At 48.7% G+C, this 25,887-nt stretch overlaps 1 protein-coding gene across 1 annotated transcript; it reads left to right on the forward strand.

Moving 5' to 3' along the window:
- The first annotated feature begins 11,017 nt into the window (after positions 1–11,017).
- ZNF503 (zinc finger protein 503) lies at positions 11,018–15,232 on the forward strand. Its single transcript, XM_072870957.1, has 2 exons — positions 11,018–11,873; positions 12,967–15,232. The coding sequence occupies exons 1-2, from the start codon at positions 11,565–11,567 to the stop codon at positions 14,485–14,487; spliced, it is 1,830 nt and encodes a 609-aa protein (XP_072727058.1). The 5' UTR covers positions 11,018–11,564; the 3' UTR covers positions 14,488–15,232.
- Positions 15,233–25,887: the final 10,655 nt, after the last annotated feature.

A 25,887-nucleotide genomic window follows, 5' to 3' on the forward strand; every position in this document is an offset into this window, starting at 1 on the left:
ACACCCTTTTAAAAATCCTATCTACTCTGCGTGGTTTTCATGATGAATAACAAAAAATGGCATCAGGTTCTTATTTTTTCTCCTTTGGTTTATTAATATTATTAACAATAACAGATATAAATGGATACCAACAGTCCAGAGAAAGTGAAGCATCCTTTTAAATTGAGTTGTAATGTTTACTGTTTTTCTTAGATGTTATAATTTGGGTCCAACCGTTCCTCTTTCTTATTAACATACTTTGATATTAAATACCCATAATACATATGAAGGCATCCTACTTAAATTTGGTTTTTCCCATTGAGATCATGATAAAAATGTGGGAATGAGACAATGGGTGATTACTGAACCAAAACAGCTGCTTACCACAGTCCAATTTGTTCATGTAGCAGTAAATGAGAAAATTTTGCCTTTTAGTCCACGGAGAGAAGATGCAAGCCCTAACTGAAGTAGCCACAACGCTATTATATTATCTCTGTCTTAGAGCTATTCAACCGAAGAATACTCTTATACAGTGATAATAAATTACATTTCAAAAATGGTGTTTTGCTAATTGATTTTACCCTTGTATATTAATAACATTCAAACAAGACTACCAAAGCTATATAATAATACAATTTGTGCCTTTTTCAGTCTAGCATGGAGATTATTCATGATTTCAAGGTCACAGGTAAAAACACCATATTGTATAAATCTAAAGAAAACAAGAACCCTAACTTCCAATATTATAGAAACATGTAGCAACTACTGATTCAAAGTATATGTCATCATTACATGCATATGTTGTATTACATCATTTCATGAATTTGAAAATTGGTGGAGAAATGAGAAACCTTGAAGCATGTTTCTTTCTGGTCACTGAGTAATGCAAAACGTAAAACTCGCAGCAGCACCGGTGTATTTAATTCTGACAAGAGAGCATGGCACCCTAACCGGGAACAAGGTGATCCTCTTGATTTGACTATGGTATTATACAGCAAGACACACTATATAATGTTGGAGCTTTTCTATGGGAAATGTGAGATTAAGTTCTTGTATTTTTATGCCATGGTAATGCATTAAAGCATTTACTATCTTGTCCTCATTAAAACTCTTTGTAATTGATAACTAAATACCAGGACCCCATTTCACAGATAGAGAGCCAGACAATAAAGTTGCACACTGTTAATGGTAAACCTGGAAATGGAATGTAAGAGTTGCTAACTCTGTCTAGTCCCTGTTCTTCTGTGGCCACAATTTAATAAGTTTACTTGAACAGACTGCTTATTTACTGTAAGGACTTGTGACCTTGGCCAAGCTCCTGTTGCCTTTCATCTCTACTCCTGACACTAAAGGTAGTACATTTATCAGAGTTGGGAGTACCTGAACGAAGCTGGTCAGGAAAAAAACTCTTCACACTCATATGCTTCCGCCTACTTTGTCATCCATTGAGGATATGAACTTCCTGTGAATGAAATAGAAAAAGAAGAAATATGTTTTTTATGGGAAAGAAATGACATAAAGGGTAACTCTCTGCTCAGTTAATGAAAAATAAAAGTTACAATTAGATGAAGTAGGGTGTGTGCTTAGTTGTTTCTTGTTCTTAGTCTGCTTCAAATCCTTCAACATTTCAGGGAACTGGCAGCCTTCACAAGAGGACTGGTTTTAGTTCCCTTAAAAATGTATCTTCATGGAGACAGATAATTCTCACAGGGAAACTTTCATAATGCAAAATTTACATTTTTATTTTTTGTTGATTTCCATATTCCAAAAATTTGGAATAAATTCCAAATTTATTTGCAACTCATATTCCAAAAAATTGCTGGAGAAAACAGCAAATATGCAAAAACCACATGAGAAAGTACATTAAATTTTGAAGAACAAGTTTTCATTGTTCAGCCCTTCTTCAGGTATTGACAGTAGTGACCAAGAAGAAATGCTGCTACAGACACTTGTTTGATTAATGCCTTCTGACTTTAAAAAAAAAAAAAACAAACCACAGGGAAATTTGTAAGCAGAGTTCGTATCATCACTTGATAAGTAACCCTCTTCCTTTTGACATCTTCTAGGATTTTAAACTTATCGTGATTTTTTTTTTCCTCTCAGCTTACTAGTCCTCACTCATTTTGTCTCACTAGACCACAGGGCAGAAGTGGCTATGTGCATACTTTTAAGCTAAACTTGTATTTCCTAATATTTGGCACATTTTCTTCCTCTCCTTTTCTTTCTTTACCTCCAGGTAAGCCGCATAGCACACCAGTGAGCAAAGAGGTGAGATTCCAGTTGAAATGATGTAATGCTGAAAATTAAATTTACACACAAGTGTTCAGAGTCTGGGTCATAGCCAGGTCACTCCTCAGAGTGGGAGGCAATCCAGCAAGGAGCACTGGATAATGATTTCTCTATGCTGAGGCCCCTTTCATGAAATATAGCACAAAGCTCTACCTTGATATCTGAATCTAATCTGATTCAATGTATGTAACTATTGGGATCGGTTGTGTGGTAGTAAGGGGTTATATTATTTTGTTATATGCTGTACTATGTCTCCTTTTCCTTTCAACCTACTAGCACCCAGAAATAAGCTTTTCAGTAACTGAACCCTTAGCCAGAGATAGTGGTTTAGATAAGGACTGGCTGGCTGAGGCTTTTTATAGAATACAGCATATCGTTCAGAGTTGGGGGGGGATTTTTTTTTTCTTGTTTCTTGAACAAAGAAGGGAGTTTGTCTTGGTTGTTTCTGCATGGTCACCCATGACCAAGGCTATTCTTTCTTAGCTGTACTTATCCACTGTGCTCATTTGCATCCAGGTATAGCTATCACACACCCCTTCATAACCTTGAGATGAGCTTTCTGTAATGGCTTCCAAGTGGCTTCCATCTTGAGATGGTAGGACGTGCCTGCAGAACATCTCTGCCCACATACGAGTAACCAGGCCTTCACAGGAGGCACGGGCTCATCTAAGCGATTCAAGCTGGTGGGATAGGCTTTGCAAAACACCTGTGAGTCTTAAAAACACAATCACATCAAAAGGTAAAACAACCTGTACTGTATTTCCTTCCGCTGTGCCAGTCCTCAGTCTCTTGCATATTGCATCGCCAATGATTTTGCACTCTACCTGCAAGGTTTCCCGCCGCCACATGACAATTCCGCAGTCAGCCACAGGCTGACAACCACGGCACCAAGAGAGCGGCTGTCAGGGCCATTTTGCATGAAGCACACGCAGCTCCTACCCAGCGAAGCCCTAATGTGTTGATTTACAGAGTCCTCTTGGCTGACATGGGAAAATGAGTCTGGTCATGGTTGATTTAACATTTTATGGGCAAAGAGTCAGCCTGCTATAGTAAGTTTGGACTACTGCAAACATTTTACACATTTACACACAAGTCCAGGGGAAAAAATATTCAAGATACTAAGTGGTTTTGATGCTCACATCGCTTGAGCTCTATTGAAAATACCGTTAAGTTCCAATCAAATAAATACAAAGGTGTGCGTTACAGGCCGGACCCCCAGGCTGAGTTAGCGGCTCCCGGGCTGCGGGCACACACGCCCAAGGCAGGAGGAGCTCAGCCAAAGCGCGGGGCAGGCTGCGGGGGGCTGCGGTGCCGGGGGCTCACCGCCCGCCGCGAAGAGGCACGGGACCTCGCCGGCGAGTCCCACCCGCCAAGTGCCGGCCCCACCGCGGGCACCGACCCGCTCCAGCACTTTCCCGCGGTACTTACTAGGGGTCGGGCACGTCTCCCCTTCCCTCTCGGCTACCGCGGCTCCCCCGGCCCGGCGGCGGGGGGCGGGCGCAGCCGGCGGGCGGAGCGGAGACGGACGGCTCCGCCCGCCCCGGCGGAAGTCTCGGCGGCCGCGGGGCTGCCCGGCGGCTCTGGGCGGGCGGCACTGGCACCGGCACCGCGGGCCGCGCCGCGCCGCGTCGCGTCCTTTTGCGGGCGTTGCTGGTTGGGCCTCCCCGCCGAGAGGGTGGGATGGTTTTCACCGTAATTAACTGAAATCGGCAGCGGAGCGGCCGCCTAATCCGCGCTGCCGCTGCCGTGTGACCGAACCGAGCCCGCCGCCTAGGTCGGCAGGTAACGTCGCGCCGTGCCCAGCAGGGAGGGCAGCTCCGCCGCCGGGACGGCGGCCGCCGCCGCCGCCTGCCCCGCGCTGCCGGCGGGCGGCGGGGGGGCGCGGCCCCGGCGGGGAGAGGCGGCGGGTCTCTCTGCCCGTGGCGGCGGGTCTCTCTGCCCGTGGCGGCTTCCCGGGAGCAGCTCGGGGCAAACGCCGCGGGGGACGGGCTCGTCTCCGGCCGCCCGGAGGGGCGAGGGCAGGGGGGCCAGGGGGCCGCGGCGACACCGCGCCGGGAGCGCTCAGCCCCGGCGGGCGCCTGGCCGCCCTGCCCAGCCTCGGGGCGGCGGAGCCCCCTCTCCCGCTCGGAGACCGGCGCTGCCTCCGAGACGAACGCTGCTGGACGGAGAATAAATTCTAAAAAAAAATAACGCCTGTCGAATTTACCTCCGGCTGGTTCATCGCCCGAGAGGAGAGGGGGGAAAGCGCCTGTGCCGGCGTGGGGGTGCCAGGAGGAAGATGAGTGTTTCTTTCATTAACCTAATGGTAATTGCAAAAAGACTCCCTTTTTGTCAGCTTCACCTAATCAAAACCGAATATCTGTATGTGGCACTGACAAAATCAGTAAAACTTCACCTTCGACTTTATTGATCTGAACAGACAGGCAGAGTTTTCTACGGTGTTCAATTTAGGGAATTAAAAAAAATCACTCCGCTAACAGCATTTGGTACATTTCTAACCCATATGTCACCTCAGTGCTTTAAATAATTATATTTGCATGCAGGGAGTGATTCATAAATATGTCAGGATTGTGAAATATAGGCAGGCATTTCAAACTTTCTATTTAAAAAACATGAATTATGGCCACGAAAAATGTGTTCCCATTTAAGGGTGATACGAAGTATTTGGTGTCTAGTACGGAGGCCCATCCATCATATAGACAATAAAGAGAGTTTTTGCCTGACGTTGGAAATTTATGGTTGCCCTTCTCTGCCCTAATAACTCAAGCATTGTGTCAGCCTGTGACAGCCTTTGCAGAAAAACAGCAACCCTGTTATCAATCAAAAAGCCCTTTTACATTTTTAGCAAAACTCTGATCATCCAGACACCCTTTTAATGTATATATTACATCATTATAGATCATTCTGCACTTTTACTGCAACTCAACAAAATGATCCATCACTTCAGGACAGTCCTGATGAACGCTGATGTAAATTATTTGCACGTCGCTAGTACAGTACAAAATGAAAAATGTACTTTAGGTGGAATTAATTTTAGGGTGTAAAAAGCTAAAGATGAAAGCAGTGGGGATTAGAGGAGACCTAAATGCATCATTAGGGATGACTGAAAACAAGCTAATAGTTATTAAAATCAAGATTATTTTAACCTTTTCGGATCGTGGACCTAGACTATCTGAAGAAGCTAGCTAAGATATATTGCATGCTTCTCCCTGCCCCTAACCCCCGCCCAAACGTAGCTGTCTTGTAATTGCGTCAAGGATTATTGTTCATTTGTCATTCGGGTGGTTAGATCAGGTTTATTATTGGGGTTCCAATGCCTTTTCCAGCCATATCCTTAAAACTTTTCCTCGTATCTCAAAAGACGTTATTCCTCACGCTGTGGAAGGCGCATCTGGTTGATCTGCACAGTTTCCATAACAAAGTTGTCAATAAACACACTCTGCGTTTGGGATCCAAGTGACGAAGCTAAAGATCGCCTCCACTTGTGTGCCATAGTTAATTTCTGGAGGATTACTGTAACCAAATATGTGCATAGTTGGTATAATTCCCTCCCGTAGCCTCCAGGCTTTCGCAGAAGATAAACACAGAGATGCCTTTATGATTGCTGAGATTCAGAGATCAGCCCAAGGTGTTAGAGAAGCTGAAAGACTCTTTTTTCACTCAAAATCGAGGCAGCAAATACCAGTTCGAGTACGTACGTACGAATTAGGAAAGGTGTTCACTTGCTTTGGGCTCGATCATTTTAATCGTAGGACATTTAATAGCATGAAATGGCACTAAAAATCTCCCTGCACTGAAGAGGAAACATACCCAGCCTTTCCCGTGTCATCACACTCGTTTGACTTGCTCTCTCCCTCGCCCTCTAGAAAGTTACCTTAAGGCTTATTGAAGATAAAAGGTGTTTGCATAAGAAACACCTTAAACATAAAAGAGGATAGATTTGGAAAAACAGCTGTTGGTAAAAGGGTTTCAACACGGGAGTAAAAATTTTCACACTCATACATGAAACAACGTCAACAGGGGAATCTATCAAAGGGCTTAAAAGAGAAAGGGGATTTTTATTAGGTGCATTAATCTCTTCCTTATCTCAGCGTAACAAAAGGAGCAAAATTAGACAAACTCATTCGAAAACATTTTAGGAGAAGGTTTATTTCCGAAAGCAGTAAGCAAGCAAACAAACAAACAAACAAACAAGTTATTTTCTGCTCGTTTAGTAAAAAACCACTGACGACTAAAATTCATGTTCACTTAAACGTGACATTTTGAAGATGGCTTTAAAATTATCACCGCTTATAAAACGATTACCTACATCTCATGCAGAGTAAAATATATATTGCTTACATATATTAGGAAAGTAATTACAATCATAAGGGTAAATATTTTCAAGTACTATGCAAACAGGGGAGCGGTTTGGAAATCTTACTTTCTGTTGGCAAGCATTCAAACTATTTGCTTTAACAACATTCTGGAAAAAATATCCCACACCTCTGCCGGATACCTGGGCAGATGCATCAGCTATTATCTGAGCACATGCAGTCTCGTATTAAAAAAAAAAAAGAAGAAGAAAGAAAGAGGAAAAAGAAATAGTGCCTCTCCCCAGATGTACGAATTCGTGGTGCGGTATTTCTGATAACCCATCACATTTCTTAGCCGAAATATTATCATTCTTGGGAGGGGGGGGGGGGGAAGGAGGTGCACCGTTTACAAAAATCTATTGCAATGCATATCTTAACAAAAGCCTTGGGGTAGATAGTGAAAGGCAAGCACTACCAAAGCAAATAAATTTGACGCACAGGGCGGACGGACAGGTAGCTGAGTTGTGTTACGCGTGGAAATATAGCCCAGGCGCAACTCAGCAACTACGTTTCTGTTAATTAAAAGCTTAACCTTGTTCTAAACGATAGAAAAGAGAGGGGGCGGAAAGAAAAAAAATCTAAAGGGCCTGTAGGGTTGTTGCTGTTCAGTTTAAAAGACTACACGCCCTTTTCCAAGATGATCTACAGAAGCTGACACTTAAATGGCAGGAGAGCAAGCTCGCAGAGCAGGCACGCTGGTGCCGAGGTTTCTGCAGTTCCCTCTCCCGAGGGAAAAATAGTCAGTCCGGGTTTTTTGGGTGATCCTGACCAGGGTTTGCAGCTCGCCAGCCTGACCTGTCAAGCGGATTATTTTAGAGGGAGATTAATAGGGGAGGCGGGCTGCAATAATAATCGTTTTGTTTGATGTGACAACTTTGATAGGCGTTGATTTACTTACAAACTGATAGGCTTTTAATTGAGCGCCTCCATCCAGCTTGAGATGAAAGGAAAACCGCATTGAAAAGCTGCCCGAGTGCCCTCGAGCCTCAATACTGATTAGCCATCTCGACAGTGAATAGTTCAAGGCATTTTCAAACTTTTTTTCCTCTCTCGCTCTCCTCTCCTCCTCAAATATCTGCCAGCCCACTCCTTTTTAAGAGAAAATAAATCATTTCCATTGTGTGCAAATAAAATCGACTTGACATGCTTGCCAATAGCTGGTAGGTAAAGGAAAGTGTGGACTGGCACTTGTTAATTAATTCCTCCTTTGCTCTCCTTCTTTTTAAGTTACAATTTTCCTTTGTAAGAGGAGGAAGACGGGTTCCAACCCTTAGGTTTGGGTTGTTTTTTTAAAAGGAGAATAAAAGCAACAGCCACCAAAACTTCAACAAGACTACACAAGTAAATGCCAAACAGCAAACCGTCTGCGCGGACTCATTAAACAAGGATCCCTCGCGAAGGTAACGAGCAGGACGGAATCCATCTTCTTCAGCTCACGAGAGGAAAGGAGCCCGCGGCAGCCAAAGCAAAAACCGCGCACCGCGTTCAGGCTGCAGCCCCGCCGCCCGCCCGATCCCACGCGTGTGCATCCGAACTCCGAGAGCCGCGCTGGGAAGCGTTTTCTGCGTGTGTTAAACGCAGTGAATAAGCTCTCATAGCTCAGAAACGCTTCGGAGGGGGCACGGGGGAGGGGATGTCTTGGGGCTGATTTTTTTACAAGCTTCTACATAAAAAGTTTACAGTACCGAGTGTGATTTAAATCTCATTCCAAAGGCTGAGCGAAAAAGGGGGAAAAAAGAAAAAGCTGTCCTCTAAAGTTACTAATGAAATTACCCTCCGATGCTTCTACTTCAGCCAGAAAGATCGGGGTTCGTGCTGTTCCCCCTCTCCTTCCCCCGCTTTTCCCGCCGGTGCGCTGCCCGTTTTACACATGTACAGGGTATCGCCTTGGCTTCCCTGGCTCACAAGTAAACAACCCCTTCCCGAAATCACCCTCACCTCCACAAGAAAAGAGAGAGGGAAGGAAAAATGGGGAGGGGGGAGCCTTCCCACAGCTGACTCTACCTTAAGACAATTAATCTTTAGTCTTTCACCCTGGGAGGCAGGATAAATACAACGAGAAAACAGATAGGAGTCTCCCCGGTCCTGTAAGGAAAACAGCTGTTCCAAGCACTTTAATGCAAATGAACACAAATGAAGGTTTCAGCTTTTTTTTTTTTTCCTTCTTCCAGAGTTTTACTGCACTCCATTTATCAATTGGACTTGACAACAAAAGAAAGAACTGGGGGAAAACCTGGGGCAGATTCAAGTCACTTCCACTCTATATAAAGGAAGGGGGGGAGTTCCTTGAGGGCAAGTTGCGGTTCTTGTCAGTCCTATTGCAATATCATTTTTCATGCAAGATTTCTTTCTCTACCCCCCCCCAACCTTTTACTTTTCACGGTCTTGTAAGATGACCGCGGTGATTGCAAAATGAAAGTACGTTTATGACTTTCCACTGGAAAGTTGTGGCAATAAGCCCTCTGCTTTCAGAGAAAATACAGAAATGTAAAAGTTTGTTAAAATTAATTGTATCTTTATAGAAGCTAGAGTAATTCCACATATTTACCCTACTCTATACACTATATTAAAAAAGTAAAGTGGTTTTAATAAAAGACAGCAGATATACTTACTTGGCTGCAGGATTTAAAGGGTCCCGCTTTAAGGGGGGGGGGGGGGGAGATACCTGGGAAAACCTGCCTTATGTCTACCTCGTAAGAAGAGAAGATCATTAAAGGCTATCTGACACATCTGTTTAGGGACTGGGGGAGATCGGTGTTTCAAGGGAAGAAAAGGACTTGGTTCAGCAGATATAACCGCGAGAAAGTGAAAGTCCTTCCTCTCGCCCACCCCTTCCAGGATCAGCGCCTGTTCTGGTCGGAGTCCAGGTCAGGAATTGGACGCGACCCCTAAAGCACTTGCCTTGTTCTTCACTTGTCAAACGTGTTTTATCTCTAAGTGACCTTTTTGTTAATGTTGTAGATTGTGTGGGCCACCATGTCAGATCCGGAAACAAAAGTAAAAGATTGATTAACACATTTTGCCTGTGAAAAAATGTTATGGGATGAGGAGGTGGGGGGATAGTGGGATGCAAAGTACAAAGATAAAAGAAAAAGGCAATCCAGGGAGCGACAGAAGGGCTGCGGACTCCGCTCGGGGCATCCGCCGGCGCGGTAAAACCGGGGTTGAGGGCAGAGTACGCTTCGGGAGCGCACGGACACGAAGCAGAATGTATGTAACGCCCGGGTGGACACCGTGTGCATACCCACGGGGTTCTCAACACAGCCTAGCTGAAACCAAACACATAAATGGCGAACCGATAGTCTCGCTAAGGCGAGGGGCCGCCTCCCCAGGCCCTCGGTGCCGGCGGCCGGGCCAGCCCGGCGGCTGCAGGGACGAAGGGCTCTTCTTCGAAGAGGACGAGGAGAAAAGAGGAAGAAGAGCCCGGCAGCCCTTCCCGGCGCCGCACCGCGTCCGCGTCCGCGCAGGGCAGCGCGGTGCGGCGCCGGGAAGGGCTGCCGGGCGCTGGCACACAAATCGAGTTTACTCGAAGGATTTATTCCGTAAATTGAATGGCTTTTTCTCCCGAGGAGCCCGTCTCTCCCTCTGTTTTCCTTCCTCCCTCTCTCTCTCTCTCTCTTTCCCCCTTCAAGTCACACCAGGCTTGTAATCAGCAACAAAAGCTGACATAAATCAAGGGCGGATTGACAGGGGCTGACAAATAACTGATTGATTGCGGTTGGGGAGCACTGACAATTGACGGCGGGGCGGAGAGACCCGAAAGGCGGCGGCGGGCGGTGCGTGACAGCCCCGCGTGTGACGACCGGCCTCCCCCAATCCCGCCGCGCTCCCCGCGCCGCCGCAAGCCGCGCCGCAGCGCCCCGGCTCCCGCCCGCCGCGGGCGGCGACGTGCAGGCCGGCGCTCTGCAGGTTCTCGTCCGAGCCTACCCCCGCGTTGTGAGGCGGGAGGGGGAGGGAAGCGCCCCGCGCCCTTCTTCGGGGCCTGGAGGGGACGCGGCGCGGCGGAGGCCACGGAGCTGTCCCAGCGGGCTTGCCCGGGGGAGGGGGGGCGCGGGCTGGGCCTGTGAGGGCCGTGCGCGGCGGACGGACGGCGGCAGGCCGCGCTCGGGGCGGTGTGCGTGCGGCGGGGCCGCGCTCGGGGCGGGGGGGGGGAGGCGGCAGGGCCGGCGGAGCCCCGCGGCCGCCCCCCCGGCAGGCGCGGCGCCCCTAGCCCCACGGCCGCCCCCGCTGCCGACGGGGTATCCGCGGCGGCTGCGGAGGAAGAAAAACGTTCGCAGCGCGTGACGTGAAACAGAGAATTAACGCCCAGCCCGTCCTAGGAGCGAAAACAAGGAAGGAGGGGGGGGGGGAGAGGGAAGGCGGACGAGAAAGGGAAGGGGGAAAAAAGAGCGAGAGACCATTAAAAACAGAGAAAAAAAGCCCCAGAAAAGGGAACGTCACATCCCCTTGACCCTCCAATCACCTCGGGGTCCCATTTGATTGGAAGGCGGCAAAGGCTTTAATCTCAGACTAATTCAGCTGCTTTTGAAGTGAGTTTCTTTGCCAGATCCCGGGCTGGATGGGCAGCGGCTCGCATCACAGCTGAGCGGCGGAGGCGAGCGCTCCGCTCCGCGCCGCACCGCACCGCGCCGCGCCAGCCGGGGGAGCCGAGAGCGGCCGAGGGGGACAGCGGCACACGCTCGCAGCCCCCACCCCCGCCCCCAGCACAGCCCAAGGATTACTCGGCTTTTTTTCCTCTTCTTTCTCTCCGGCCGGCTCCCCCTTTCCCTCCCCCTCCCCACCCACGCCCTCCCCGCCAGAGAGAGCCACGGGACATTTTATGTTTGTTTTCCTGCTCGGGGGGCGTGTGGCTTTTTTCCCTCCTCGCCCGCAGAAAGCGAGCGAGCGTTTCCGAGTGCGAGCGGCGCCACTTGCCCCAGTTTTCATGCGAGGTTTTGGGTCATGATCACATCGCCCTCGCTTTCTGCTATAAGAAGTAGTAAGCGCAGCAGCAGCCTCAGCGAGCCCGGAGGCAGCCCCCGCCGCAGCCGCAGCGCCGCCGACCTCGCCGGGCCGAACGGGCACGCTGGGAATAACGGCAGCAGCGCCGCCGCCAAGCCCTGCTTCCACGCCGTCCCCCCCTCGGACCCGCTACGCCAAGCCAACCGCCTTCCCATCAAAGTCCTGAAAATGCTCACGGCGCGGACTGGACACATTTTACACCCCGAATACCTGCAGCCTTTACCCTCCACGCCCGTCAGCCCCATCGAGGTAAGGACCTCGGAGCCGGCCCCGGCCCCCCAGCTCTTTCTCCCCTCCCTGCCCGGGCGCTCGCTGTGCATGGCGGCTCCGCCAGCCTCCCTCGGCACTTTGCTGCGCTTTGAAAGGCACTTACACCAGGAAATGGGCTGCTTTTGATCTAGAGTTAGTGCGAGGAACCGCTCCTGCTTATTGTTTCCGTGTTTACTGGGCGAATTTCTAATTCCTCTGTAAATATGTAAATAACTTTTTATTTTTGCTCTTTTAGCCTTTTTTTTTCTTTTTTTTTTGTTAGAGGAGGGGTGAGTGGAAGGAAACCACCCGCTCTGGGGTCACGATCCGGCCACGCAACTAAGCAGCGCTCCGAGTGCCAAACAACCTTGCTTTTGCAGGGAGCGTTTGGGGGGGGGGGGGGGGGCGCGGAGAGGGACAGGCTCAAGCGTGGGTGCGGCAGGATAACTATTTCAGCTCCCCGACCGCTCCCTTTCAAGTACCGACACGCGTTCGTACTTCGGGGGCCCTATTCGTCCCTTTTCTCCTCTGTCGAGGTTGTCGGTCCCCCTCTGCGTAGCTCGCCGTTTGAGGGACCGACACTCGAAATGGAGCGGGTGGTGGGAAGGGTGTGTCCGTGGGAATGAATGATTTCATTAAGGTCTCTGTGGAGCGAGGACACCACTCTCCCCGGAGCCCGGCTCGCCGGCTAACTCGGGCTCTGTTTATAAATAGTGTCGGCAGTCAGGGCGCAGAAATGCTGCAGTCGCTGTAGTTCACGGGCGGGCGTGTGCGCCCGCACGGCCGGAGCGGCGGGGAGGCAAACGCCGAGCTCCGCGCTGCCCGGGCCGCTGCCGGGGAAGCAGTGGGCGCTGAAGGCGGCCGCGGTGGGCTCGAAGGGATACGAAAATCCCCAGCCCTTTTTAAAGGCTTTGTGGAAAATGGTGCATGCAGGGGAGGGGGCTGTCAGGGTGATGAATGCGCACAAAATTGTTCATTACTTCCAGGCTGTTCTCTGCGAAAACGTACGGGACGAGCGTCCTAGGTACGCCCCGCGGTTTTTCTTCGACCCCGGTTAAACCTCTGTCTTTGTGTGTCCTTCTGATTTCCGCAGCTGGATGCGAAGAAGAGTCCCCTGGCCCTTTTGGCACAAACTTGCTCGCAGATAGGGAAGCCGGACCCGTCCCCTTCCTCCAAACTCTCCTCGGTCACCTCCAATGGCTCCGGAGGCGACAAGGACTCCAAGTCGGGCCCCTTGAAGCTCAGCGACATCGGCGTGGAGGACAAGTCGAGCTTCAAGCCGTACTCCAAGCCGGGCGCGGAGAAGAAGGAGCCGGGGGCGGCGGGCTGCGCGGGCGCCCCCGCCGCGGGGGTCGCGGCCGGGGAGAAGTCGGGATTCCGGGTGCCGAGCGCCACCTGCCAGCCGTTCACCCCAAGGACAGGCAGCCCCAACTCCAGCGCCTCCGCCTGCTCGCCGGGGCTGCTGCCGGCCGAGGGCAAAGGCGGGGAGGACAAGAAGGACTCGGAGGGCTGCGGAAAGAGCGGCAGCTCTGGCTCGGAGGGAGGCCCGGGCACCACCAGCATCAGCCACAGCCGGATTAGCGTGAGCTGTGCCGGGATTAACGTGGAGGTCAACCAGCACCAGGAGAGCACGCCGGGCTCCAAGCCCATCGCCTCGGACTCCGCCTCCTCCTGCAGCAGCACCACCGCCACCTCCTCCACCTCCGTCCTGGGCTCCGGCCTCGTGGCCCCCGTCTCCCCTTACAAGCCGGGCCAGACCGTCTTCCCCCTGCCCCCGGCGGGCATGAGCTACCCGGGGACGCTGGCTGGAGCCTACGCCGGCTACCCGCCCCAGTTCCTGCCGCACGGAGTGGCGCTGGACCCCACCAAATCCTCCAGCCTGGTGGGGGCCCAGCTGGCCGCCGCCAGCAGCCTGGGCTGCAGCAAGCCGGCGGGGTCGAGCCCGCTGGCGGGCGCGTCGCCGCCGTCGGTGATGACGGCGAGCCTGTGCCGAGACCCGTACTGCCTGAGCTACCACTGCGCCAGCCACCTGGCAGGCGCCGCCGGCGCCTCCTGCGCCCACGACCAGGCCCTCAAGTCCGGATACCCCCTCGTCTACCCCACCCACCCTTTGCACAGCGTCCACTCCTCGCTGACCGGCGCCACGCCGCCCTCGCTGGCCGGCCACCCTTTGTACCCCTACGGCTTCATGCTCCCCAACGACCCCCAGCCCCACATCTGCAACTGGGTGTCGGCCAACGGACCCTGCGACAAGCGCTTTGCCACCTCGGAGGAGCTGCTTAGCCACTTGCGGACCCATACTGCCTTCCCGGGCACCGATAAACTCCTCTCCAGCTACCCCAGCTCCTCGTCGCTGGCCAGCGCGGCGGCCGCGGCCATGGCTTGCCACATGCACATCCCCACGACGGGCGCCCCGGGCAGCCCGGGCACGCTGGCCCTGCGCAGCCCGCACCATGCGCTGGGACTCGGCAGCCGCTACCACCCCTACTCCAAGAGCCCCCTGCCCACCCCCGGGGCCCCCGTGCCCGTGCCCGCCGCCACCGGACCCTACTACTCCCCTTACGCACTCTACGGGCAGAGACTCACCACAGCCTCGGCCCTGGGGTACCAGTGAGCGCAGGCGGCGGGGCTTTGACACACAACACAACTCAGAGTCTAGCGGTGAGGGAAGGAAGCCCTGCGAAACTTTATAAAAGTTGGAAAGGAAAAAAAAATCTGACTTTTTATAAAATAGTGTTCATTTGAGGACTGGATCCATGAGCACTGTATTTATTTATGTTAGCTTCAAGCGGGACAACGAATCATAAAGTGCATTACTTAACTGAGCTCAATAGGTAAAAGTGGAACACCCATTGTAGAATATAAATAAAAAGATAGAGGTCTTCTCTTTAATGTTACTTTAAAATTGCTATGATTGTATTGTACGTTCTTATTTAATGTCTCATTGAAACAAAAAAAATTTACATGCATGTTTGTTACTAAAAAACAACTCGCAATTTGTCAGTTATAATTTCAAATTGCAATTATTTTTAAGGTGTATACCCTTGAAAGAGAATTGGTATTTTTTTGTATGTATTCTGGAAGAAGAACAAAAACAATTCTATTCCAAAAACCTCATTTGCCTTATTTTGTTCTTTAAAAGGAACACTTAACTATTTTTAATTTTTAAGTCCACCCTGTAAAAAGGGTTAAGTAAGGTTTACGTCATGTACTAAAATAGACAATGTATCGCTTTAAAGATTAAAATTCCGTATATTTGATGTATTAAAAGGTTTTACTTTTTTTTTTTTTTAATACGCTTTGATTCTGTTATAAAAACCCGAGTAGGTCTTGGATGGAGGCGACTGCTAATTTCTCCTTAAGCGTTTATTCAATTTTAATTAAAAATAAAAAAAAAACCCAAAAGTTTTTTTTATTGTAACCTCAGGGCTCTCTTAAAAAAAAAAAAAAATCAGACGGGAGTATTTTTTTTCCCCTTCAGTACAAATCGTAGGCACGAAATAGGAAAACTGAGAATCGGTTAAATCTCTTTCGCTTTCCTAAGGAAGATTAACTTTTTTTAAAAAAAAAAAATGTTTTTACTGTGAGAACCTGTTTTTTAAAACTGGGTTTCAATTAAAAGACTTCGTTCTTTCTTTAGAAAGAAACGGGGAAGGCAGGACTTATTTGTCAAAGAGTAAGAAAATTATCTGAAAGCTTTTTTTACAGTGTAATACATTAACTATGCGTGTCTTTTTCTAAATGAGAAGTTCAGAAGCAATTAGGGAAGCGCTGTTTGATCTCATCCAGTTATTTTCAATTTCTTTCTTCAGTTCCTACCGCAGCACAAGTGATCATCGCGTTAAAAAAAAATCGGACTGCTCTGAGAACTCCTTTTCTTTTGAAAAGGAAGGGGGGAAAAAAAGAAGTCCATCCATTATTTGGTCCGAGTTTGCTCTTTGCTGAAGTGCAGTGCCAAACTCGACGTGATGCCGAGAGGGGCTGCCCCTGCCTGCGCCGCGTCTCTGCCTCCCCAGCCCGGGCTTCCCAGCGCCCAGAGCCACCGCTCGGCTCCGGCTCGTCGTCCTGCACTCAGGTAGGAGCGGGGGCTGCGACGGAAAAGCCAGAGCAGCTACCGAAACTGCGGAACGAACCCTTGCCGCCGAGATAGACGGAAAAGCGATACCCAAGCCCGTGAAGGCAATGCCGGCGAAGGGCTTTGCCCCCGCGCTCTGCCGGGCGCTTGCAGGGGCGGCTCAGGCGGAGCCGGGTACCTGCCGTCCCTCGCACAGCCCCTCTCCCCCCGCTGCGGGCTGCCCTCGCCCCGGCCCCGGCGCGACGCGCTGGCAGGGGGAAAAGTTGCAAGCGGCGACTTTGCTTGACAAATCACTGGGTTTTCTCCCTCGTTCTCTATCCCGCACAATATAACTACTGTTCAAAGTTTCCCGCGGTGCCCAGATGCTAATTAGTCTAATACATTTACCCCAGCTAATTAGTGGAAGTCAGCGTTAATGTGCAAAGGAGAGAAAAGCAGAACGCTAATGAAGCTCCAGCGCTCGCCCGGCCGTCCCGGCACCCGGCGCGGCGCGCCGGCCGGGGCCGGGCCGGGCCCGGAGCCGGGGCCGTGCCCGGGATGCACACGGGGACGCCGGGATCGGCGGGTGCTGGGCCGCGCTGCGGCTCTGTTGGGACGCTGGTCCGAAAGCGGCACGGGGAACGCTTTGTGCTTTAACCAAATGTATTTCTTTTCCCCTTAAATGGGAAAGGGACCATTGCGTATCTCTGCTTTAGGGAATGTAAAATGAGCTCTCGTTATGAACTGATGGGTTAGCGACAGGGAGGGGAGGGGAGGGCAGTGCGGCTAACTGCGCCGCGTAAACTTCAATAATAACATAGGAAGCGGAGACAACCGCAGCAAGTAAGCGAAAGAAGGGCTTGGCGGGCCGGGGGTGGGGGCGATGGCGGTGGAGGATTCATCCGGCGAGGCCGAGAAAGGCAGAACGAGCTCGCAGCCCTCTCCCCACGCCGCACGGCCCCCGCCCTCTCCTGCAGCCCGGCCAGCCTGCCCTCCCCGCTTCGCTATTTTAACCACCCTTAATTTGAGGAAAATTACATTTCAGGCTCCATCTGGGTGTGCAAGCAACTATTACCGATTTGCCGCGATTAAAAAACACCACCACCGCACACGCTCCGCTTCTGTTCACGTACTTTACAGTTACAGCTTCCCAACAGCTGCAGCTCGGCCCTTGCTAGCTACAACCCACCCGCAGTCAGGTGTTGCAGGGGCTGTTGTAAAAAGAGCGCGAGGGGGATTTCTGTGTCCTGGGGCCCTAACTGCAGTTTTGCGGATTTCATCTCTGAAAAGTTATACACATAAAGATTTCTGATGCGAGTGATGAAATGAACACTTAACGTTACTATTACCGTTTTGCTCAGATACTGTCCCCGAGATTGATGAAAAATTAAAATAGCTTATTTTATATGTAGAGTGGTGGTAAGGAGGTCTCTCTTCCAGGCTTGTTAAGTATTTGACCTGGCAAGTGTCACGTAGGATTTCGATATTAATCTAGGAAATTTGCTTTTTCCCCCTAATAGAGATTGACTTATGGACATTAATGTTTTTAGGTAAAAGGACTGCATTTGTTATTTCTCTCCCCCCCCCGTTCTTACTAACTGGATGGGTTGTGGACTTGACAGCAGCCGCTGGTCCATGCCACCGAACTAAAATAATTTCACAGTGAAAAACCAGCTCGAGAGGACAAGCAACAGAAGGGCAAAACCCATCAAAACCCGAAACTCTGATCAATCTGACCAGAGTCAGGCATACATTAGTTTAAATTAAACAGGTTCGTCTTTCTCACAAATCTTTCTTGAACACTAAAGATAAACTCATGTAATATTTAAATCAACTCTTGTCAGATGCTAAGTGCAACTGAAGAACCAAAATAAAAATTAATGCATTTCCATCCCCTTTCAAAGGCTTACTCTGGATGCCACTTGGACAAAATCTTTCTGATAAGCAACGCTTAGAAAAGAAGGGTTCTGTTTATCTTATCTATGGGGAAATGTAATTAAGCTAGTTTTATGAAACAATAAAACACCAGACTCCACAGACAGCAAAGGAGTTTCTGTAATATATCTGAGCCTATATGGGCATATGTATCTTGGCTGATGCTTACAGGTCTACACCAAACACATACATACACCTTTCCTTGACTGATTTTAGAGCGCGAAACGTATGCTAGAGCTAAAATACAGTGATGCCTTTATGACGGGAAGATTTTCCTCGGCGATAAGAGGCTCCATTTTCTGAGACCGGAAAGTCACCCGCTGCCTGTCCACTACCTTTGAAACTACCCTCAACGCAGCCAGGAAGGTAGGCGCAGCGCTGTGACTGGGCTGACCCTCTTCTCGCTAACCCGAGGTTTGTAATGAACTGCCCACATCCACAATCGAAATCACCCAGGCAAGTGGAGTCCTGAAAGGCCTAGCCTCTCCGAAACAAAAGTAAATGTGCATTCCTATTCTGTAAAAACATCGATCAAACTTCATTCTTTCATATTTAGAAAAGACGGAGAGAAATACTGCCTTGCTTTAATACCGTTGGCTCTCACCACAGGCCTTCACTAGGGCGCCGTTTAGGGGGGGGTTGGTTTGTTTTTTGTTTTGTGGGTTTGTTTTTTGTTTGTGTGGGGGTTTTGGGTTTTTTTTGTTTTTTTTTTTTTTTTAAGGAACGAATCTAAAGTTGGAAAATCGCTGGAGTTAGCAGCATCAAATCTCCTTTCCATCCAGATTTTGGGTATACTTTCGGACATTTCTAACCCCAAGCTGAGACCCACACCCCACGATTCTCTCTGCACGGCGAAGCGCAGCCCACACTGCTTCACGAACAGACCTGCGGCAGGCAAGCGAGCAGTCCTGATGGGAGGTGTCTGATCCCTGCTAAATCTCTCTCTCAGCTCAGTCCTAGGAAATTCAGGGCAGACTGCCTTTTTTTTTTTTTAAAAAAAAAAAAAAGGTAAAATGTTGTTGCGATGAAGCATTAAGGTGTCAAAAGAAAAAAGACGGACCCTGAGTCCGTATGCTCCCACCTCTTTGGAGGTGGAATGCTTTGGCAGCAGAGACGGGATTGAAATTTGAGCAGATTATACATTTGAGCTTGTGCATAAATGCGAAAAGACTGTCCTAATGCTGAGTATTTCTCCATCAAGATCAACCAGGTGCTGCTGCTGCAAAAATCCCACCTCTGGCCGCTTGTTCTGTGTGTGTGTGTGCGCGCACAGCGATGCACGGACTTTGTTCCCTCTTCATGTCTGAAATTCATCAGCCGCTCCCCCCTCCCAGACACCCCGTCCCCTATGTGAAAAAAGTAAATCCGTGCAGGCTTTGAATATTGTAAGAAGCCTTGTGAGTATTTTTTTTTTTAAATCTTCAGATGAATTAAAGACAACCTGACAATGCTGTCATCCGTCTTCAACGTCACATCAAGGCAAGAAATAACGATAACAGAGCAGCAGAAAGACGCCCACTGAAACCTGGAGGATATATATACACATATATATATATATATATATACACACACACACATACATGCCTTGAAACAGTTTGAAAGAGAACAAAATTAGATTACCGTTCTTAGGCTATCGCGGTAAGAACGTGTGGGATTTTTTTTTTTTTTTCCCCTAACTGCTTCATCTTTCCTGCTTTATTTTGTGAGGCGCGTGCTCCTTGATCCAAACCACTTCTGTGGGATGGGGTAAGACGACGAGCAGGCACATTCCTTGCTCCCAAACTACTACGACCAATGGAAACACAAAAATATCTCCCCTCCCCCTCCCCCGTTTCAGGTTCTCGTTCCAGTTCATAGTAAAGGCTACCGCTCTCCTGGAGCGCAGGCCAGCGCGTGGCACATTTACGCGGAGACCCGCGCGGGGACTTTGTGCCGAGCACTTCAGCTCCCCGGGAGGAGAGAGGAGGCTTCTCCCCTTTGTCTCCGCGGCCCTGCCGGGTTTTGCCGGGGCTCCCGCCCGCCAGGCGGCGCTGCCGGGCCCCGCGGCGCAGGCGAGGGCCGCCGCTGCGGCGGGAGCGGCCGCTCTCCGCGGAGGCGCCGTGCTCGGCCGCCCGCGCCCGCGCCCCCGCCGCCCGCCCCCGCCCGGGCGGCCAGCCGCGCACCGCCCCCGCCGGCATCCGGCGTGCCAGTCCCGAACCCGATAAAAATCGCTCGTTTGGGGCAGAGGGAATCTCTGATCTCATCCGAAGGGAAGTATTGCAGCGTAAATGGATTTAGCCAGATAAAAACAGATAGGCCGGACGACACAACAACCGTGGTGGTGGTGGTTGGGTTTTTTTCTAATCACGCTTGTAATCTCATTCACTCTGAAGGGTAAATAAATTGCAGTTGTATGAAAAACAATTGGTGCTACATGTGTTCATAACAGATGGGATCTTATCACAGTTTAACTGTAATAAATTCTGACTTCTGGAAATTGTAATCTTTACCCCATGTTAGATGTCTCGTTTCTACTGTAATAGCAGGGCTACAAACTTCTGAGAGCAAGCAGAAAAGTTTCCGGTGCTAGCGTTGCTCAAGAGCCAGGGCATGCTCCGGCAGCCTCTTTACGATCGCGGCTCTTTCAAAGTTTCCGTGAAAACGCGTCTGAAAATCAAGAAGGAGAGAAAACCCTGGCGCACAGGGAGGCGAACGGCCGATCCTTCCCCGCTGGCTAACGTTATCTACTAAGGCCAATGACAACAGCCCTTAAAATATGCGCAGAAAAACTAAGAAAGAGCCCTCTGCGTGGAGAAGCCCTGGCAAAGGACAGATCACGCTTTGCTTGGCGAAGAGACACAATGCTAGAAGAAGAAACCCAGCCCCCGAGGAAGCCGAGACCAAACTTTAGATTAATCCCCCTGCGCTTCAGATCACAAAATTAAAAAATAAATTTGAATAACCACTGAAAGGATAAAATTATAACAATAAATTGTCCATATTCACTGAGGCTGCGGGACTAATTATTTTCACCATCTCGGCTTCCCATTGCTGTTTATCAAGTCGCAGGATAAATGCTTGTAAATCCATTACATTTCCATAAATCCTTTCGCCGCTTTCCTTTCGGCCAATGCTTTTGCAACATTAATTGATTTTATTGCACTTTCTGAAGTCACTGTATATTAAACTCAAGCAAGTTTGCTCTGAAAGCGTTGTTTTTTCCATCGTCATGTGAAACCCGTGAACGGGAATTACGGAAGCTACTGCAGTCTCTAGTGTCTTTTTTCCCCCTGCTGTGATCTTGATGGCAAATGTGAACTGCAAATTATAAGTTTCTAATAATCTACGCTGTTACAGAAAACAGCCCCTTTTATCGCTGGTGAAAAATTAATCTAAATCCAAACACCACATTTTCCCATTGTTTTTAAACGGAGGGAGGCACGAAATGCTGCTGCGTGATTGATCTCGATCAAGCAGCCTAAGAAACACTTTGCGAGTCATTGAAGTTCCTGGATGGACAGCAGTTATTTTTAGGAAAGGATTTTCGATGTAGAACTAGAAGTTCAATGCCATTTGGAAGTGAGTACACGGGCTCCAGGTTCCTCAAACCCTTCTCCCTTTTTCCTCCATCACCTTAAGAAAACCGGACCCAACCAGCCTTAAACTGATTAATGATTTCCCACTTAATATCGGCTAGTTTCCAGTTCCTTTACCTGTCACGCTAGCTCGGTGATCATTATTTAAAAGCGTTAAAAGCCGAGCCTTATGTTTAGAGCGCTCTCCCTCCCTCCGCCCCACGCCGCACCCGGGCCGCGCAGCCCAAGCCCCCGGCAGCAAGCCCCCTCCCCGGCGGGGCCCGGCGCTCCCCGACCCCGAGCGGCGCGGTGCGCCTTCACACAGCCCTTTGCAAGCCGCTGCCGCCAGCCCTAAGTCGTCAGCGTCCCCTCTGCCGCCGGTTTCCTACGGATTCACTTCAAGGTACTTCAGTGACGCAAGAGTCTTGTAAAATGAATAGGAATAATTACTGTAGATCACAGAAGACCTGCAGAACTGACTGTTTTAGGTAGGACGGCAGAATGCCGGTAATTATGAACCTATCCTTCGTATTACAGGCTCAGCGTTTGTGCCCTATCCTTGGCTGCCCAGCCGTCTTTCTCACGTACGCTGCTACCCACTAAGACGTTTTGCAAAGGTAAACGCATCCGTTGCTAGTAGTGCCGTCATTACTTATACTGGGAGGAGGAGGGGAAGGACAGGGGAAGAAAGCCCGAGAGCTGCGCCCTGCCTGCGTCTAACGCCCGCGGGGCGGCGGGCGGGCAGCTCGGGCGCAGGGCAGGGCTCACGGCCCGGGGCGCGCCCGGCCCCCCCCGCTCCAGGGCCAGCCCCCGGGACCCTGCCGCGACGCCTCAGCATGGCCCTCAGGGCGCTTTGCTTCTTGGCTGGGAGGGGGTCTGAGAGAAAGGCCGGGGCGTCTCTCTGCTCCCTGCCTGCCTTCCCGGTAGGACGCGACGGGGCAGCGCTGCACCTGGGCGCCCCGGCCCGAGCAGCAGTCACCTCGGGGCCCTGCCGGCAGGGCCGGGCAGGGAAAGGCCTTCCCGTTGCGGTAAGGCCAGGAGAAGGACCGAAAGAGCCACTCAGCTTTTTCGAGGCAAAGCGCCCTGTTTGGGAAAGGCCGCCGCTGCAGGTCATCCACTGCCATGGCTTTGGAGGGGTCATTCAGCTGGGACTGGGACAGACAGCCCGGGTGCGTGGACACACACTCTGTGCGAGGGAGGTGAGCCCTCTCCTAACACCCTTTCAGCCATCACAAGACCTAAACCTGCAGCTGCAATATAATGTTTTAGTTTCACTGAAGTTAGTAAGCATCGGCCCAGATTCTCAAACACAGCCGATCTACCTTACACGTCACAGGGAAATGTCTTCCCTCTTGCACAAGTCACAGCCCTTAATCCTCTCTTTGTGGAGACAGATTTTTTCCTCCCAGGAAAGATCAACTGCTGCCATCATCTACCATGCTTTTCTCCATGCTTGAAGTACTTGTCTTGAGGCAGAGGAGTAAGTATCAATTCCCAGATCTGAAAGGTTTCAAACCCACAATTCTCACTTCTTATTAGGGTTCCCAATCACCAGGCTACTCTAATGTGGGAAAAATCTCCACCCCTCCTTTGAAGGCATTTCACTTTGCATAAAAATGCACCAGGCCAGAGGGAAAGAGAAAGAAGGAACAAGACTATTTAGTCTCCTGGTTATGGTGTTTGCCAAAGCCCGGAGCTCAGGTGTCCCAGTCAGTGCTCAGATTTAATCATGTTCCCACCTACTCTCTCATTGCCCAAGAAAAAGCTTTAAACACTCTACACACACACACACACAAAAAAAAAAGACTTAACACTTTCAACATCCCCTTTCCACCCTAGATGGTAATTAGAGGAGATGAGTCTACTCAGGTGGAGTAGGAAAAAATACAGATCTGTAGCCACAAAGTTATTAGATAAATAGCTACCTGAATACGGACCTTTGAGTCACCATTTTTTAAAAGAAAGTAGAAACCACCATGGCATGTTAGGTGACAGCAAGCTTTGCCTGACAAGGCCTTACTAAAAAGGCAAAATTTCCCAGTGCGTTGTGTGCATTGATTATACAGCCCAGAAAAAAACCTGGTTCTTGTAGCAGAGTTCCTGGCTATGCAAGTAAGACTGTTTCTCCTCTTTGGTCTGTGTTTTTGTTACTTTGTCCCACCCTATATGGAGCCGCTGGTGACCATCCCCTCTAACCACACACACATGCAGTCCCACTGCTGCTTACCCCTGCCTGTACCAGGCTACCACAGAAATTCACTAATGGAGACCAAAACAAAGCCAGACAAAATCTAACTTGTCCCTACGTGTATTTTTACAACAAGATTTCAATTGTGTTTTGTTTTGTTCATTTTGTCAACTTTTAAAAAGAAAATAATAACTGTATAGCCAGTTTCCATCATGAAATACTTGAGCTCATGAGTCTGAGAACATTCACAAGATATTTTTTTTGTCCTATGTCCCTCCACCCCTCCAATTCCCCTCCCTTTGCAAGATTACAATTTCCTTAAATATATATTGCACCAGCAGGCCCAGGGAATGTGTTCCAGATAAAACAGATGAGTAGAAATAAGTTCTTTTTTAGAAGGATCAGCTGCTAAACACATTCCAGTAGAGGTGTCAAACAGATTTTATGAAGAGAGCTAATCACATTTATAATTATGGTCTTCAGGCTGACTTTACGGAGTTAGGGTAAAATGTTACGCTTGATCAAAAGCAGATACCCTACATACATCAATGGGTTTATAAAAAGATTGAGAAAGGAATTTAGACCAGATGGAGCAACTAATTTTTCTAGCTTAACTGTATCATTTGGTTGAGAAACAAATGGTTGTTGATGTGTCTACAAATCAGGTACTCACACCTTCTCTGAGAAAACTGGCTATTCAAAGTGCCACAATCTTGTTCTAGAGTTAAGTAAGTTGGAAAAATGTTATAGCAGGTGTTACCTCCTCAATGGACAGTCAACACTTTTTATACTACTTTAACTTACCTGTTTCTAAAGTCACTGAGTTAGAATGGTACAATTTCCTACATGTAGATATTACCAAAGTATGTAAAAATACTGGTAAACTCTACCACTACTGATAGATGATACTGGTACAGTTTATCCGTGTTAGAGAAGGTACTTGTGAATCATCATAGCTGCATATATACCAGGTCACAGGTTATGAAAAAAGCTAACTCTGTAAGGAAAAAAAATATTTATTCTAACTAAAACACTTAAACTTGTATAAACATAGGGTTCCACATTTGTGCTTGCTGGTTAATGGGATTGTGTCAATTTATGTTTATACTTTTAAGCTATTAAACTTGCACACACCCTAAGTTCACAATCTAGTGTGAAATTCCAGTCAGCCTGAAATCAGCAGAAGTTTTCTAGCAATCCTAAAAGGAAGGCAGAATTACTCCTGAGACAAAACAGCCGTAAAGCTTACAAATTCTAATTTCATATAAATAAGAACTAAACACGTGCAACACAGTTGTACAATTAATGACAATTTGGGAAGGGGCTTGGGAGTACCTTGGAGTAAACTATGGGAATTTTGTTTTTCTGTCTGTGATGAGAAGGTTCAGATGACAAAATCTGAAGAGACCGTACAAGGTAGGTCAGTATTAAATAGGTAAAAAAGAAAACATTGAACACATGTAATTTTAGATGTTATGTAAAACAGAACAGAGTAGGTTTTGGCCATTGTATCACAGTCAACTTTGAGCTGATGCTTCTCAAGGTAATAAGAGCACGGGGAGTTTAATCAGCACATCTGTCTGATCAGTCCTCTCTCATGTTTTACTCAAGAAATTGCTGCATTTCAGTGATGGGTAAGATGTGTGCATTTTTACCTTGTATATATTATTTACACAGAAAATACTTGTCCAGGTCTTTTCCCAAGAAATTTTAAAATTATTATTCTATGATTTAACTAAAAAAAATTAAAAACATCCTTTAAATTAATAATAAAGGAAAATGAGAGGTTCTACATGTAAAAGAACAACTTTTTTATGCAGAGCATCTCTGAAAATGTTTACATCTGTTCTGATAGCTAATCATCTTGGATGAAGCAAATGCAATAATTTAGTTCTATTGCTCAGTAATTTAGCTCAGTGTTTGCATGCATTGATACATAGACTAGTTTACACACTGACTTGAGTACTAGCAGAAAGAGGTAGTGAGTTTTGCGTCTCCATCTTGAAAACAATTATTGCATAACCATGTTATTTCATCATCTATTAAATGTTAAACTCATTTGTGCAACATTATCCCAGTCTTTTTGTTGCGGACATTAAAATGAGGGCAGGCATATTTCTGTGAAGTCTCTTTTGATGTATTTTGTAATAGTTTAATTCTGGGAAAAAAAAAAGTGTTGTGAGCTTTAGAACAGATAAAAGGAAACTATGCTCTCCACATCCCCATCACAAGCTGTCCTTAGGAATGCAAGCACATACAATTCTGGAAGTGTAATAATCATCA

Source organism: Ciconia boyciana, chromosome 8 (assembly GCF_034638445.1).
Source record: "Ciconia boyciana chromosome 8, ASM3463844v1, whole genome shotgun sequence".
Lineage (NCBI taxonomy): Eukaryota > Metazoa > Chordata > Aves > Ciconiiformes > Ciconiidae > Ciconia > Ciconia boyciana.